The sequence below is a fragment of the Pygoscelis adeliae genome, unplaced genomic scaffold (assembly GCF_000699105.1).
Source record: "Pygoscelis adeliae isolate BGI_AS28 unplaced genomic scaffold, ASM69910v1 Scaffold41, whole genome shotgun sequence".
NCBI classification, from domain to species: Eukaryota; Metazoa; Chordata; class Aves; order Sphenisciformes; family Spheniscidae; genus Pygoscelis; species Pygoscelis adeliae.
This window is the reverse complement of record NW_008824373.1, coordinates 3,269,413-3,287,401: the sequence shown is the minus strand read 5'-3', so window position 1 is coordinate 3,287,401 and position 17,989 is coordinate 3,269,413. Positions and strand designations below refer to the sequence as shown.

The 17,989-nt window shown below is 37.6% G+C and overlaps 1 protein-coding gene across 5 annotated transcripts in view; it reads right to left on the bottom strand.

The window, feature by feature from the left end:
* KLHL32 (kelch-like family member 32) overlaps positions 1 to 17,989 on the bottom strand; it is a 92,983-nt gene that overhangs the window by 53,839 nt on the left and 21,155 nt on the right. For 2 of the 5 annotated variants that reach the window (XM_009320138.1, XM_009320141.1), the window contains exons 3-4: positions 16,968 to 17,075; positions 6,408 to 6,506 (exon numbers count right to left, since the gene is read on the bottom strand). The exons of 1 other annotated variant lie outside the window; for it this stretch is intronic. In XM_009320138.1, coding sequence (XP_009318413.1) covers positions 6,408 to 6,506; positions 16,968 to 17,075 — 207 coding nt within the window. The remainder of the gene's footprint in view (positions 1 to 6,407; positions 6,507 to 16,967; positions 17,076 to 17,989) is intronic. 2 more of the 5 variants (XM_009320139.1, XM_009320140.1) reach the window with 2 other exon arrangements.

Below are 17,989 nucleotides of genomic sequence, written 5' to 3'. Positions count from 1 at the left end.
AAAGTTGGTAGACTCAAGTTTGATGGTGGTGGCTTTAAAAAAACACCACTGTAATTCTGGGGGAGTGGAGAGGTGGAGGGTGTGCATGCGTGTACTTAGATTAAAAACTCAGTATTAGTTATAAAAAGGCAAGCCTTGGTTGCTAGATGACCTTTAGATTTTTTTCCAGCAGTTTAATTTGCTCTATATGAAAAACCCAGGAGCTAAAATCCCAACTGAGCTGGGGCTTCTAGCAACACAAAGGTGATGCTCTCAATCTCTAGTGTAAGAATTAATTCATCTCTGAAGGAGTGTATCTTAGTGAAAGTTGGGATTGTGTTGTTGGCACCGTTCCAAATGGAGAAGTTGGGTTTAAGAAAAACAAATAGCTTTGAAGCTCTGGCCCCACCACATATGTAAACCAGGCACGCTCCTTTTAATTCCACAGGCAGATTCATTTGTAGCTTCTTCCTTTTAAAAACAGTAACATATTTCAATCTATAAGCACATTCAAATCGTTTAAAATTAGTAGAAGAAAAGATCCAGATCATTAGGTGCTCGTACGCCATGAAAAAATTTTGTTTATAAGCCTAGATTGACCATTACAGTAAAAGGTTAAAAATCAAATGCCCCTACCCAAGACAATTTGCCTGCTTCAGTTATCACCAAGAATTATTCCAAGAGGTCTTACTTTATCATCTGTGAGTTGACTAACCTATTTTTTGCATTCCACGCCTGGTCCTGCTCGCTGCCTACTTTTGTATACAAGAATCCAGAGCATACACTACAGAGGTGGCTCCAAGAAAATTCCAATTGACTGCTGCTGTACAGTGCTGTGTTTTTTCAGGCTCATTTTAATCACTCACCTAAAATGTTCTAAAAATGTTCATAAGATGTGCATAAATTCCCCCTCTTTAAAGATGCTACGACTGACATCAGTAGCAAGAGGGCACATATACCTGTGGCAGAGTTCTATCCACTGTAATGAAGTTTCTAAAAGGTAACCTAGTACGTTTACCATTCAACAGGGAACTTAATGCAGTTAAAACTAAGGGGAAAATTGGCATCAAACTTCTAACTTCCCTTGACACAAAAACATTTATGATCCCAAGAACAATTTTCAACAGGCAGGGGAACTTTAATGGCAATTGGGGTCACTGCTCATGTCTACTATACTTGCTGCTCCTAGCTACTGTGAGAATAGGAAATGATTTCCAGCATTGAGTGCAAGGACAGTCAGCTAACACCACTTCTAATAAGGCTGTATTGAAAATATGCAACTGTCCAACCAATAAACATAACATAAATGATATGCCAGACTCTGTCCAGTACATAAACTTAATTTGTTCTTCACAAAATGTGCCTGATCTGGCAGCAGAAAGCTAAAGGGGTAAATGCTAACAATCATGCCATGTCCTGCCTCTCAGAAACGACTGGGTTGCTTTGGACAGTTCTGCAACTTCTAAACCCCTTACTCACACCTATCACCCTATTACCTTGAATGTAACTCAGGAGGTATATAGAAATCCACTGAAAACAGTAATACAGCACTTTAGAAAATACAGAAAAATCACTTAGCTTTAAGATTTCAAATATGGACAGTCTTATGTCCCAGGTCTCTGAATGCCAGTGGAAATCAACCTCTGGTTTAAAAACTGAATACTAAAGCTATACCCACACAATACTGAGTTGATGTTGATCAGTAGAAGGAAATTCCATTAAAAACTCGTATTCTCAATAGCATTCCCTCCTTATTAAGACTCTCTGATTGTTGAAATAATTTGCCGTTTGTGGCTGTCTTTGGTACTGAATACACAAACAGCTGAGGAAAAAGACAAAACTTCTTACATCTACAATCAGTTATATAACTCAGACATATTTATGAAACAAACATTTCTATGTTCTAAATAAATCTTTTAACACATTTATTCTCTTGCATAAGAATAAAGTCTTCACGTACCCTTCAGAAAAACATTTACAGGCTTTAAAGTGCAAAATAGGTCATCACAAACACACTACCTAATAGTGTTCTCTACAGCTCCATTTAAGAAGTCCATTCTCACGTCTTCATTACATTCAAAGCCTTCAACTAGCTTTCTCTTGCCTTCTCCAATGTAATAGTAGGACAGTTATGGTCCATTGGAACTTTAAAGGCTAAAACTTTTAAAAGGGAAACAAAACATTCAGATAACCCACTCCCATTATATTTCAACAAAGTCTACCTGTTGGTTGCAGCTCTCTGCCTTAGCCTCCTTTGAAAAACCTCAGCCAAAACTAACAATCAATCTGAGCTGGAAGAGGAACTCGGGGAAACAAGACTCTTAGAGAACTGGATGTGCACTCTGCAAGCAAATGCTGCGTGCGTGATCATGGACCTTAGCGCAATTCAAGATACACAAAGCTCAAGTCTTCAGCTTAGCTTTCCCACACCTGTAGCAGCAATACAGCTAAGAACAATCACGTTGCCTTACTGTTTGTTTAGGTTGTCAGATGTGTGAGATTTCAAGCCTTGTTTCAATGTTTAAAGTACCTGAGAATTACGCAGATGACGTGGAGAGATTCATGAATGTGTATGTATCTCAAATAAAATACATCAGCATGCTTCAAAAAAGTCCCCCTCTACAAATGAAGCTAAAAACAAAACCCCCAAACAGCAAAGGCTGGGAAGTAATCACAATTCAAGATATGACACTGCTGAAGGCAGGGGGAAAAGTCTGCACAACACAGAGCTGGAATCTAAAGTAAGGAATGCTTGGGCATTTCTCTTGTTTGCAAGTAGAGAAAATATGATCTACAATTCTTTTAAAAATCAAAATTAGTAAATTATCAATCCAAAATGAGAATCAGTTTTCCAATGAGAAAACGGAATCAACATTAGATGCTACAGAATATTTGAGAATGTGAAGTTTATAGATGATAAAATGCCTTTAGTGAACTAGCAGTGTTGTCAGAAACCTCCATTTTGTCATGCTATTATAAACATCTTAGAGATGGATATTACCTAATTGGGGGTGGGGGAAAAAATGTTCCTGTCCTTTTTTCTGTCTTTCCTTTGATCAAAAACTCTTCATAAAAATGCCATAATTGTGATTCGAACAATTTGTTATAGAAATCTTTTTGAGATTTATCAACAAATTAAAGTGCTCTAAGATGGTTGGTCTATAAGAAAGAGAATCTGTCTTACAGTCAAAATAACATCTTCTTTATTCTGAGACAACTGAGAGGAAATTCCTTAAAGATCAGTGAATGTAAAAGTCAGTGTTGGCTGGAAATGAATCTGCCCCCATTACACTGCAAATCACCTTCGACAGTTAGACACTTCGACAATCATCTTCGATGATTTAGATCAGTACAGTCTTCTTTGGAACCACACCGATTACAAATACGCCTTGGAACAGATATGTGTATGGGTCACGCCAATTGCATTTGTAGCAAAAAAAAAAAAAATCCTTATTGAAATCCATGGAATAATTACAGGCCCCATATAAAAGTATCAAGAAGAGATGAACTGTCTTGAGCTCCAAAAAACTGGTAAGCTGGAGAGAGAGAGAGATAACTGAGCTCCAAAAAACTGATAAGCATCAAGAGAAAGAGAAGAACTGGAACAAGCTCTAACAATAAGAGCAGCACTCTTATATGGAAAAAGCCTGGTCCAATCCAAACAATTAAAGACAATCCTAACAAGTTAAAACTCTGTGTCATCATTATACAACAATACTAAATGACAACTAGATCCCACATACTACAGTTCCTGAACTTACACTAAACTAAGCTAAGTTCATAGTATCTGAACAACTCAAAACAGCAAGAAAGAAATTCACTAGTACAGTAAATTAAGAACTCTGCAGCACTCAGACTCATCAGAAAGAAGAGAAAGGGACAGCATTATTCTCTTCCCAGCATCTGTATCATAGCATGGGGGGTGACAAGACACCCCAGTTACCAACTGCAGCAAGGATAAGTGGCTTTAAGGAAGCCTTCTTTAGCTATTTTGATTTTATTTTTAGATAGTACTAAAATAAAGCAATAGATATTTTTTAAATTGCCCAATAGTATGTAGAACATAAACAGATATTTGATATAATTAATTTGGATACTGAAAGATATCAGTGTCTTTATGTACAGTACCTTGTTGACCTCTGCTAAAAAGGCTTACACAACTACTCAAGGTTGATTACTTGCATGGACTGCAACTCTGCAGAACAAACAAGACAGATAAATTCTTACTGTGATCTATTCAGACTGCAAATCTGTCTACAGATATGCCTTGTTGGGGTGACCCTGGTAAAAAAAATACTGTAAAAAGAGTAAAATACAGTCTAGAGCCCAACATGATGTAAGCTACAGTCATCACACATGTCCATGCAGATTCAAAACCTTACAATGAGACCCTGATTCAAAAATACTTTACTACAAGTAAAGTACTACTTTAATACAAAAAACTACCACTGCTCTCTGTCTCCCAACACATATTTTCCTCCTTATTCCCTACCCTTCATCCCCTACCTTATTTCCTGCCTCCATCATTGTAAATCTAGACACTGGGTCCCACTTCCTCTTCGTTTTTACACCAGTGTAGCTCCAGTTACCCTACCTTGGCACACTACTCAGAGTATAACAGAGCTCTTTCACATCATTTGAGCAACTGCATATTGACCATCACTTTCAGAGAATTTTTACTGGTCTGTTAATTACAGAGTAATTTGGCTACAATGTTTGCTCACTCCGGGATTTATTTTGGGGGCGGGGGTGGTCATTTTGGGGTTGATTTTTTTGTTTGGTTTTGGGGTTTTTTTTTAATTTGTTAGCAGTCTGTTCCTAAATACTTGACTATGGCTTGCACATCAAGGATGAGGTCCAAAGCACTGCTAATTCTACAGTTATCTTTCCACTGCAGTGACCTCAGGATGAAAAGGATTACTATGGTGCCGAGGGAAGAGCTACAAATACCAGATGCTACTCAACACAGGTCACGGAAGAAGGACTTATGCTGGGCATGTACCTGCTCCTTTCCTACAGTCCTCTCACATCCATACCTCACCAGCACTACTATACTCAGTTTCTTCCCTACTCTTTAATATTTCCCCTAGCTTCTTTGCTGCAGTGGTCTCTTTGGTTCAACTTCAGACAGAGCATGTAAGCAGCAGAGACATGCTCACATGGACTGATTTGTTAGGGGGCCATTAAATACACTGTATGACTATCAATGTTAGACTTTTATCTTCTTTCTCATTACAGTAACCCCCTCCCATGCCTGCCTGACAACTGGTAGGCCAAATGGTTTTGTGGCTTATTTGGCATCTCACATTTCTTATTTCTCAAACCACCCATCTTTCCCATTACATTCCATGTCTATTTTCTCAGAAAAATTAAATCCTCCTTACATTCCTGAAAACAAACTGATACAAATTGCAGTACTCTACCAGCTCCTTTAGCTTTCTAATCAATTTATAAATTAATACCACCTTACTGTCTGAACATACATTTTGAAGGCTTCCCTAAGGCTAACACTCAAAGACGAGATTCCTTCTCCATAAGACACAGAGCCTTCAAGCATGTCCTGAAGCTCTTAACATGAGATCCTGCATGCCTACGGTACTCAGTAGCTCGGTGTGCTGCCAAGCACACTCAGACTGTTCAAAGGCAGTTATACTGTTGGAAGGCAAGTGCATACAGAGAGGATTGTGCTGACATGCATTTCCATGCCCAACTGCTGCACAGATACAGCCAATTCTGCACCCTATTTCAGAAACAATACTGAAAAATTACAAAGAAAAGGAAACAGTGCTGTAGAATTGCTATTGCCATTTTTTTTAATAAGGCTTTTCACAGAAACAAATCAAAGCTATGTTCTTGCTACCATCGTGAGCCATCTCCTATACAAGTCAAGCACAAAAAATTATTTTACTGGAATCAGATTTTTTGCTTCTCTGCTGCCCTAATGTTGATAATATTATCAGCATTATGGGCATGAGGCCAGTTGAGAATAAGCCCTTGTAATAAGCCCTACCCCTTCAGTGAGAGGTAGTAGTGCCCTGGAATACGCATCAATATTCTGTTGTGAACACTTATGCATCTGAATGCTTCACAATACTCATGATCACAGTACGGAAATATTTAACATTTGGTAAACTGAGACAGAAGAAAGCAAATTCTCTGGTAAAATAGGGAATCAAACTCCCATGTGCTGATACTAATCAGTGGACCATCCTTGTTTTCAGGACTAAAATGGACAAAACAGATGGGAGAAGAAAGCACCTACCACAAACTGATACCCAAATTACACTCAAAATTCAGGTCTCCTGAAATCCAGTTTATTGCCATTTAGGTTACACCAGGTATTGTACTAATACTCTGCTACTGAAATGAGGCTTGAAACAAAAGTTTACCAAACAGAAATGGCTGATAATCAGGCAGCGAAGCCTCACCTGAATGAGATAGTGAGAACATAAACTGAGAAGCTCCAGCAGCTGCAAATGACTCCCAGCTGCTAGGACATCCTGTATCACCCCTGGTTCCAAGAGGATCTGTAAAGAAGAAAATGGAAGGTTTGTCATGTAGAACTCAGAGTACTTGTAGAAAATACTACAGGTCTTTGTTATTTCAGACATTTAAGTCAACATAAAGAGCAAGAAAGAATAAGGGAGAATAAGAATTTCTTTCATAAAGAAAGAATACAATTAAGCATATAGATAAGTCTTTGCAGGATGGGGACAGAGGTTTTAAAGTTCACCTGAATTGCCCAAAGGATTTTTAAGCAGATTTTCCTGTGAGAGTCCATAAGTCACATTACCCCCTAAATCATTTAAAACTAACTGCATGTTATTTATTTAAAAAGGAGACTTTGCAAAATAACAGCACCTCCTTTTGTTATCCATATACCTGGATGCTTCCATATATACTGATGAATCAGGCCAACAGAACTGACTCAGAAGTCTCCAGTATTAATATTATTCATGCTTGTAAAAAATATACAGGCTAGGAACACCCTTCCCATTCTGCATGGTACCACTTCATAATTTTCCTAACCACTGTCTTCATTTTACAGAGCAAGGCTGTGAAGGCACAGAATGAGCATGCTGCTGGGGAAGTGCCAGAAAGGGCTTAGAAACCAACACTGATTATCCTGTCACTTGCTCACATGAAACTCCTACTCATTTCAATTAAAATCACACACAGGCAGCAGCCAGGATAATTGGGCCTCAGCTCCTAGCCTGCTGTTTTGGGGTCAGCTTGTTAGAGCATCCCTTTCAGGACACAAAAAAGTCTTTGGGAATACAGACACTGGTCAACTTCTTATCAGCAATCACATCACAAACTATCCAAACTAATATTATATTTAAATATAAGTGGTGCAGCATCCAACAAAAATCAGAAATGCATGAGAATAATTAATTTTTCAAAGACAGTCAGTTTATTCAGTTTTATCCTTGTTGTATTTCCCCTAGCAACATTGGTTTCACACCACATGAGGTCAGTCTCTCACTGCTCCACAGGGAAGTAAAGCTTTTTTTCAGATCCTTTTTCTTCTGCCCACACAATTTAGTTTTATCGCATAGCATCATTTATGTCTCAAATGCAGTGGAATAAGGAGGATGACAAAAGAAAAGACACTCATCTGCATCTTTTGCAGTTAAACTGTTTTTGAAGGAAATGAACAAAACACATGCATTTTTTCAAGCAAAACCACAAATTATCTCCTTCATAAGGGATATATTAGGAACAGGAGAGAAGGGGATTGATTCTTGTTTATAGCAAGAACTCATATTGAGTTCTGTCAGTGTATGACATGCTTAAAGCTTGTGCACATCACTATATATATTCATACTAGGTTTTAAGTGAACATATATGTAATCTATATACTGTATAAAGGTTCTTTATCTCACCAGAAAGACATATAAGGATCTTAATGTAAATGAGAATCAGGCCCAGCACAATCCAGGTTTTTGGCTGGTGCTAATGAGGTTGCGATGCATGACAAGAGGTAGTTCAATGGAAAGCTAGAAAGGATTTCAGTTACAAAAATGCCTCCAATAGCTATATATTTAAAAAAAAAAAAAAAAAAAAAAGAGCAGCACTGCCAAATATTTTCCAGTGAGAACTCAAGGTCAGACTGACAAAACAAGCTGGTTTAAACCTTGCAGTGTTTGTTATTCAGACATCATTTACACTGAGGAAGTTGTCATCTGATGTCATATTACTTACTAAGTGCCAGCCACCAGCTTAGCATTGTTAAACACACAATATGAAGAAAACCAGAACCCTAAGCAGATCACTACCTAGTAGACATAGACAAACTATATTTAACTGTGATAATGTATTTTAAAGCTACAACAATCAATTTACAAATAACATTAGTAGCATTATGAGGTAAGAAGTAGGACAAGAGGCAAGGAGGGTGACTGGTTACTACCTAGAGGTGATTTGCACAAAGTCAGCAACAAAAGTTCATTTCAAGGTGGCAGACATATTTCTTACATGTTTTCCCATTTCTTATAGCTTTCCTATACCATGCAAGATTTATTCTGCTGATATAACATATTCACCTTTGTGTTTCCCAAGATAACTGAGGAAAGTCTATTTTGTCTCTTCCCAAGACTTTGCCTTAAATGGAACTATCTGAATTTTTATTCAATACTTATTTGGATACAGGCAAAATTACTAATTCATCTGTGTTAAATGTTCACCATCAGCAACCTGCATGCTGGGGAAACCCACAAGAAAAAGAGAACAAGTAAAGAAGGAAGAAAATATTGCAAGCCTTCCTTCTACTGAAACTGGAGTAATTCACAATTTTTCCACACCTCTCAGCTTCTATACATTAATACAATTACAGCATAGCTGTTTATATGCTATATAGGCCATCCAGCTGAGTCTTAACAGTAAATGCACATAAATACCGCTATATGCACACCACAAGTACACACAGTGACTGACTCTCCTCTGTTTTTCTAACCCTCAAAACAAGAGCTCTGCAGTCTTCAGAGTGATGCTTATTGAAAATTAAGGAGAGGGCAATTAAGATCTACTTTGGATTCACACCTTCAAAATTAATCACAAATTATTAGTGTGAAAACTAAAGAGAGAAGCTTAATCCTCAACCCAAGGGTTACAAGGCATCATTATCAGGGCAGAAACTCAGAGTAATTTGGAACCATCAACTTCAGACAAACTTTGCAATCTTCACCAGTGAAGGATATGCCTTTGTATGACACAAGCCATCTTAAGACTGGTTTCTGTGCTATTTTTATATTAAGATTAATTAGATGCAATTTGGGTATTGCACCTGGCTGCATCTTACAATCAGTCCTCTATTCAACCCTTATTTCTGAGGGTTAATTTTCATTATGCTCTCAACTTTTCTCTGGCCCATCATGCTACCCAAGAAAATCAGCTTAACCACCTTCTCCCTGTGTACAATAGGCAGATCTTGCAGATAGCCTGAGTAACTTACTTTCCCAAGCCACCAGGTCTGACATACTGCTCATTTTCAAACTGGTCTCCTTTGTCAAGCTGTATTTCTCCTCTCCCACAACGACTGTGTTTTCAAACAGGAATTCTGTTCTTCAAGGCAGCCGTTCTACCCTCCATCATCCCACAAACCTTTCAGAGAGCATGCACTAAATCCAGTTCACTCCCTCTTGTGGTCAGATCCATAAGCCAAGAGATAGAAAGGATGCAAAAATTTGGTGTTTCTTTGCAACAGAATGCTGAGTTCACAAGATCCAGAAAGGCAGATTACACAATTTCTTAGATCCACATTTCTTAGACACACAATTTAATCTATATGGAAATGCATCCATTTATGCTTTGTTGATATATTGAGGAAAGCTGCTCTGCAAATGCAAGAATTAGAAACTTTTGTAAATTAAACCTGAGCTTCTGAAACACAATTCTAAGGCAGAAAAGGGAATTCTATAATCAGCCCCATGGTCACAGATACACATGGCCCTGAACACCCCCCTGTACATCTGCCCTCTAGGCAGCAGTTCTAAAACTGGAATTCATTCCCCCTTCTCCCAAGATTTCCCTCTTCCTTTCCCAGCTCACCCTGCATCCCCTCCAACCCAGTACATCTTAGGGCTCTGGGTAAGTGTGGAAAAGATTAACTGGGATCAAGCATCTTGCCTCTTTCTTCAATCAGTTTTCCTTGGGAGACTTCCTGGCAACACAGAGCAACTAGCAGCTACGACTTCTTGGGCTAGAAGCAGTATAGGAACCACCACCCTTTCTCAAGGACAACTACTCATGCCCCACCTCCACATTGCCCAGACCGAGAACATCCTCCACTCTGTTAATGCCTCCTGCCCCCCTATAACCAACAAACCAGTATAGGCCAACAAAAAAATTGTATGGTTGTAGCAAAGAGGGTAGTAATGGAGAAAAGAGAGTGAGAAGGAAACTCCTTAAACTGTCCTTCCCAACAAAGAAACTTACAGCCTAAGGGAGAAGGTAAGGTCCAGATTAACTATCACCTCTATGGAGTCTCATGAGGTTTATATCCGGAAAGAACAGTTAGATCATTTAATCTATTCCCTGTATATTACAGGCCATTATATATTATATTTTTTATATATATTATATATAATTATGTATTATATTACACTAAACTAAAGCTGCTTTAGGCCCAAGGAGGCTGAACTGTGTGCCCAGACAAAGATGGAGAGATTGAGGATGCACTTCTATCACCTTCATTCCAGCTACTCATTTATACCCCTGTATTTCCTTCCCGTTTTCCTTTCAGCTGTTTGTGGGGCCATGGAATAAGTGAGGTGGTGGCATGATTCACATTAAAAATAAACCAGCATTACTCTATAACAGTAAGGAAATATGTAATGTCATGTCAGAAAATTCTAGAAAGTAAACCATATGGACTTTAACACAGAAAACAAGAAAAAAAAAATCCCAAGATTCCTGCCAGTCTGATGCAAAAGAAAATTCCTTCTTGACTCCACTTGCAGTGATCAGCATTTCAAACCAGACAGGCATCTAACAAAAGTACCACTTGTTTTTCCTCTCTGGAGACCATTCTGCGTGCTTCAGAGCACTCAAAAAAAGTAACTTTACTTTCAGAGCAATTTAGACTGCATTTCACTCACAACCAGTTAGCACTTCTGCCTGTCTCCCTGTTCATTCGTGCTTCAGTTGAATCCTGAGCTCCTCACACGTTGAGAAGTGCTGCTTCAGAACAGTGTGAGCAGGGGAAGAATGTTCTAGTCCCCTGCAGGCAACCGCCCAAAGCCCTGGCACGTAATGTTTGATAGTACTTGTTACAAAACCCAGATGCCTCATTAGCCAATGCCAGAAGGAATCATGACCAGCATTTCTCTGATATATGTCATAATATTTTTCCAGAAAACTAAATGAAAATCTATGTTAAATGCACAGCATATAAGTCACAGAATCATAGAATATCTCGAGTTGGAAGGCACCCGTAAGGATTATCGAGTCCAACTCCCTGCTTCTCGCAGGACTACCTAAAACTAAACCATATGACTAAGAGTGTCGTCCAGACGCTCCTTGAACTCTGACAAGCTTGGTGCTGTAACCACTTCCCTGGGGAGCCTGTTCCAGTGACCGACCACCCTCTCAGTGAAGAGCCTTTTCCTGTTGTCCAGTCTGAACTCCCCCTAATGCAGCTTCATACCATTATGAAGTAAGTACTGTTATTATAAGTAAATACCATTATTATAAGTAGGACTTCAAGTAAATTCACTATTTTCCAGGAAGATGTTCATTACTTTGATTACTTTCAGCTCTGACTCTTTCAGGTCACTTACCCAAGAAGATCAAACATCACAATACAGCTTTGCAATACACCTCATCCACAAGTGAGCTAGAAAGGATTAACAGAAGAAGAGGTGCTAAATATTGAGAGCTGTCTCCCCCGGACTTAACTGCAAATGGCAGATGAAATACTGGTTGATCACTAGGAAAACCATCACCATCAAATGAAGGGGGCATTTGAAGAGGGATGAAAGCTAAGATTCTATAAAGGAATCAAAGCAATTATCAGGAGAAATAGTTGTACTTACAAATATTTATTTCTACTATTTCTTTACTGAGAAGACCTTTCACTCTTTCATGTTTTTTGTTAAAGAAATAACTAAGCTGAAGTATTTGACAAAAAAGAGAAAGAACAATTTCACAAAGGAGCTGTAACATAATACTTTAACTAACCGTAGGTTTGTGTGCATGAATTTGAAAAATCACCAGATGGTGCTCCTACCAGTTCACGAACCTGTTTGGTAAAGTGATAATAGCTGTTACAGGATGACAGTTTTTAAACTAACTGAATACAAGGTAAAGTTAGTAAATAAAGGCAGTAATTAAATAGGACTCACATTGATAATGCATTAAAGTAATACTGACAGCAACCCAAGCACATGAAATAACACTATATCTGAAAATAACATGAAGTTCTAGATTTGTAACTAGAATATACTGATATCACCTTTATTAAAGACTGCTGCTATGTTAGCATTTTGTGAGTAAAAGAAAATCTGTTAAATATCCTAAGAAACAGAAAAAGTTTAAAGCCTATTTCTGATTCATTATAAATGCAACTTCATAGGTGGCTTTCAAGAAAAGGAAACATTTCAACATTCTTTCTATAGGCAGGGTGTAAGGCTGTGTTAATCTTGGGCTAAGAAGATACCACAGGACGACTTACCCCAAAATTTGCTTTTGGAGAAAGAGCTGAACATAAAACATCTCTTACATTAGGGCTGTCTCACTAATTCTTTTGTTTCAGCTTTGGTAATCTAGAATAATTTTATAACTTCAAGAAGACAACTTAATTTCTATTAATACAGAAACAAAATATTATGGTTTAGAAAAAGAAAGAGACACCAGCCAGTTAGGAAAACAGGACTTGATCAGGAGAACTTGGTATTAAGCCCTATTAAAGCTGCTGGTTTTCTGTGTGGTCTTTCAAAAGTTATTTTCTCCCAAAATAATTTCCTGTCTATGATGCAACAAAGTAAGGATAGCGATTACTTGCTTTTGTAACGTGTTTTGAGGTCCTCAAATAAAATTTTATCTAAATGCAAAATATTTCTATTACTATAGACTAAAGACATATGATAGAACATAATTACAAAGAAGAAAGATCCAAGCATTTCAGTACACATAGGACTCCAACTGTGTATTTGTATTTTTGTTGAATTAGGATCACAATCATCTACTGCAAATTAAACCCAGTGTTCTTGCACAATTCTTCTTTCTTGAAACTATACCGCAGTGCCTGTCAGCCAATTCAAATGATGGTATCGCTTAGAATTTATATACGTATATGAGATCAACATAAACGATGCAGTTTGCTGGACCTAAATTTGAGGAAGAATGCAAGAGCCTCATCTAAAATGAGGAGCCCCAAAATTTCAGTACAAACTGCTTATTCAGTCCCATGGCACTTGTAAATGCCTGTTTTCAGCACTGAAACTTTTCAAATGCCCAAAGGTTTTCTTTTGATCAAAAGCACCTTTTCTTGTAATGATGAGTTACATACACTGGCCTATTTAGGGGTTATCCCATTCCTCCAAATGAGGTTATGTCTCTTGGTAACAGAATAGTTAAAAACAAACACACACACACACAAAGTCAAAAAGAGCAGGCAACAGTGCCCATGACTCTCTAACCCAGTGGTTAAGACTCTTACTTAGAAGGAACTGTGAGCTCCAAACCCTGCACCAAGAACTGTTTCTCTATATTAATTTCTAAAATATATAGTTCCTGTATAGATTATACTTAATTCACCTCCCTTCCAATGCACATCTGACACTTACAAAATGCCCCCGTGAGGAGGAAGTGTGAGTAATCTAGTCACTGAGACTCTGGTCTGGACTTACTGCTGCCAGCTGTGAAGTAAAAGAGAAGATGACCTTAAAGCCCTTTTATGAAGAAAGGATACATCAACTACAACAGGAAGAGAGTCAACTACAATAGGAAGAGAGTTGTATGTCTGAATTCTGAATATGGGGAGTACATGGTAAAATGCCTAAAGCCAAGAGGGAACGTATTTAAGACTTTTTTTTTGCCAAATATTTCATTATTAGAGGATTACTGAGAGCCTACATGCATAGAAAAAAACCAAATTCTGCTGCTATTCCTTTTGTTAGTTTTTATTTATTTCTATACCAACATTTCTTTCTCTGTGATGATTAGGGATCATAGTGATGGATTAATTCAGTTGCAATTATGATATTATTTACATTGAACTTGAGTTTTACCACAACCTTTTCTTCTGTTGAACAATCAATTTTCCCTTAAAAGCAAAATATTTCCAGCAGTAATTATGATAAGGCACTGTCTGCCTAAGTAGACAGGAATATAAAGTTGGTATTTTAAGTCCGCAGGCATATTTCAAAGTAAAAAAATAAAAATAAAAAATGCAAGGATGACAGAGTTTCATTTCAGATTGCAATGTCATGCTAAAAATTAAATTTCTTCACTTTGATAATTTTCAAAAACTGCAGGCATCAAATATAGCCATCATGCAATATTAAATATTTCCACCAGATGTCTCCAACATATTGTTTTACATAGAAAGTTACATTTGAGTTACTACACTTCCAATTGAATGCAAGTTTAGCAAAACGTTAAAGAAATAAAGAGAAGAAAGCTGAAACTAAATATTTATCTGTTTAGGCATGGATACCTTAGGACTGTCCCTAAATTCTTGTCACTTCCACCATGTTACCTAAAGAAACAGCAATTTTTTTTTACTAACATCTTTTCCACAAACGTATCTAGTCTTACATTGAACCAACAAAAAGAAATGGCAGTTCTGAAAAAAAAAAAAAAAAAAATTCCCTGCTTTCACTTTTAAGAGGCACATCAGATCATGGCTTAATACCTACATTTTCAGAGCAATATAAGGTTGTAATTGGCATGAATGAGTTGGGTTACTAAGAAATATTTTTGGTTTTTTAAATCAGAAAGAGTTCACAGACCCAAACTAAAGACGACTGTGTTTTCAGAACTCTCTCTGATGTAAGCATGCAGTAATCCAGTTATTTATTAATAGCCTTTGTGGATTACTCCCACTCACTACCTTGAAACGTTCACCCAGATTCTGTCAGCCTGAGTCAGTACATAAGCAATGCTCAATACATGTAAATGCAGTGCCAGGATTTCAAGGACAAAAGGGAAAATTCAACACTGCTAATTCTCAGACCCGCATATCACTGAGTTACACTTCAAAGGCATCTTTATAAGAGATCTCCTAGAGAATCCTTCTCATTCCTCTGTGCTTCGAAGTAGCGCTTGATGTAGCTGATAGACACGAGAGAGTGCAAATTTTGCCCTATAATCAGTTATATATATGAGCAACTGTACATACATGCACACCCATATTTAACTCAAGAAGCCCGCTCATTTACTCAAAGGAGATTATACCTGAAAATGAAAGACTCAAAAGTCTCTAAAGGTTCAAGGATAGAAGGCACATATTATTTACTAGGGAGCTGAGGATACTATCCTGGAAGCAAGGCAGGGTGGATCGTGGGTTGACAAAAAACACAAATCCATCCTTTCAGGGTTCTCAACATATTTTACACAGGTTTATTAGACTTTGAATTTCGCTGAAAGCCAGGGGAGTATACCTCTATTCAGAGTGGACAGGATAGGTCAGATAGAAGTGAATTACAACCCATCTTCTCAAAATTGGCTTTGGAAAGTATCTTTTGGATACTTCTATTTAGCAACAAGAGTTCTATTTTCAGAATAATCAACTATAGTCTCAAATGACTTTAGGTGCTCCACAGCACAGAAAACATTTGATTTTGTATATCAAAACTTTCAACTGAAAGAACAAAAAGCATACGGATGACAAGCCATGTACTGAGATCTTCAGCAAATTCAGTAATATAGCATGGCATCTCTGTCTCTTATTTATATGAAAGAAAACTTTGAATAAGTTATGTTTTCCATAATAGCAGAAACACAGAAGTTTCAAGTGCTAATCTCTAAGGCCAATGCTAAAGTATAACTGTTGTGCGGGCTGGTGACAAAAATAGCTCCTTTAAAACAGGTAAAAAAACCAAATTCCTTCCTTATTTCTATTTAACTCCCCTTGAAAAAATTAAGACCATATACTCAATCCAAAGTATGGGAATAGATGCCTTAAATCTGTACAACCCAACAACTCTTCCAGAATAACGTAATATGGATTTAAGCTTTCCTTTTCAAAAATTAACTAATAAAGAAATATACATCAATAAATTCAACCGTTCTAGCAATATTTCCAGAAATAGTTTGGTTATCCGTAATTTTAGAGTCCAAAGCAAAAATAGCTGGATGTTAAGTTCTGACCTCACTGTCCATGAACTCTGAACTGAGATGAAATCATACAGCAACACTGTTCAAGCATGCGATGTACAGATATGGCAGGTTTTGTTTGTTTGTTTGTTTTTTGGGGGAGAAGGGGCGGGGCAGGAAGAGGAGTATCACTCTGCATTTTCTGAAGTAACATAATGTGATACATAACCTGCTATCAAAAAAAGTGCTACAATATAGTTGTAGAGTACCTATAAGCGTTTACAAATATGCTTGGACTGCATCTGTCCAGAGAGTAAGAGACTACTTTTCCCCTCAATTATATAATTTGTCAAAAAAGCAGAGTTTATAAATATTTATTATTAGGAAAACACCTAGGGTATTTTTCCTTTCTTTACATTTATTTGGCATGCAGAATCAACTCACATTAAGTTCTTATGAATAGCCAGGCCACCAAAAAAGGGGCATACGAGTCCTACATGGTTCACTACCTGGTAGCAATGCACATAAACAGTGTTTTTATTAGACAAACCCTCCATAGAGAAAAAAAACCCAACAGTATATCCAAAGTAAGATCTGTTAAATCAAAAGACCTTGTACAGGGCAGTGCACAAGAAAAATAATTTCTAGTACCTTTGTAAAGGTAATCTTCAGTTTTTATTGCAGTTTGCTTTCATTTGTGTCTCTTAATTTGAAGAGCTGTACAGTACCTGTCCAGTATATGCAAAGTCCAGGGCTTGTTTTAAACCGAGGCTTGTGACACCATGCAAATTCACCTCATCAGCTTCGCTTTCAACCATGCAGAGACTGAACATTGCCTACAGAAAGAAAATAAACGTTATTAACCATTAAAAACAACCCCCAGTGAAGGTCCAGGAAGAACAGGATTGATTTTTCCACCTTCACTAACCTTTGTTTTTCCTTGGATAAGAAGTCTAGATACCAACAGACTTGCGAGTTAGAATGAAATCTATACCAAGTTTTCAATACTAACCCCATGGCTATCAATCTTGCAACTGATTCCTTTTATCAATAAAGAAATACAAAAACTTATTCTGGAAAAACTGAAACAAATCCTTTTTGTCCATGTATATATACTTCCTAATTAAGTAATTCAGGTGCAATCAACGGAAACAGTCTGACAATAAGGTATCATTCAATAAAAAAAGATAAAGAACTGGACTCTGGAAAAAAGAAATCTACACAAGCACCACTAGAAATAATACTTATGTATAGTATCATTATATATAGGAAGGAACAATAAGCCATACACAGCTACTTGTAAGAGAAGAAGGGGCAGTTAACACACCATCTTTTATAAACAATCCTTTCCAATTAAGCACCTCAAACTGGCATGTGAACAGTATAGTAAGTCATTGAATGAGGAGCAAGGATGGAGATGTAGTCACCTAAACTTACAACCTCCCCTTATGTGTTATTGCCCCAGTTTCTCAGATCATAAAACCTAAACTGAAGATTGGCAAGGCGCTATGGAACTTCCCTGAAAATAACATTGAGGAGAGCAACTGTCCCTCTCATCCAGTCTTACTTTCCAGGCTATCAGTCTTCAGTGCCTTCCTGGACTGAAGCAACCCTACTCAGACTTTGATCCTTGTAGGAATCTTTTTCTTCCCACCCCCGTTAAACTTAGACTCCTGTCTTTGCCCCTCACTCTTCCCTCCCAGACTGCACTCCCGCTGCAGTATCCCTGCTTACCAATCTTTCACTCCTC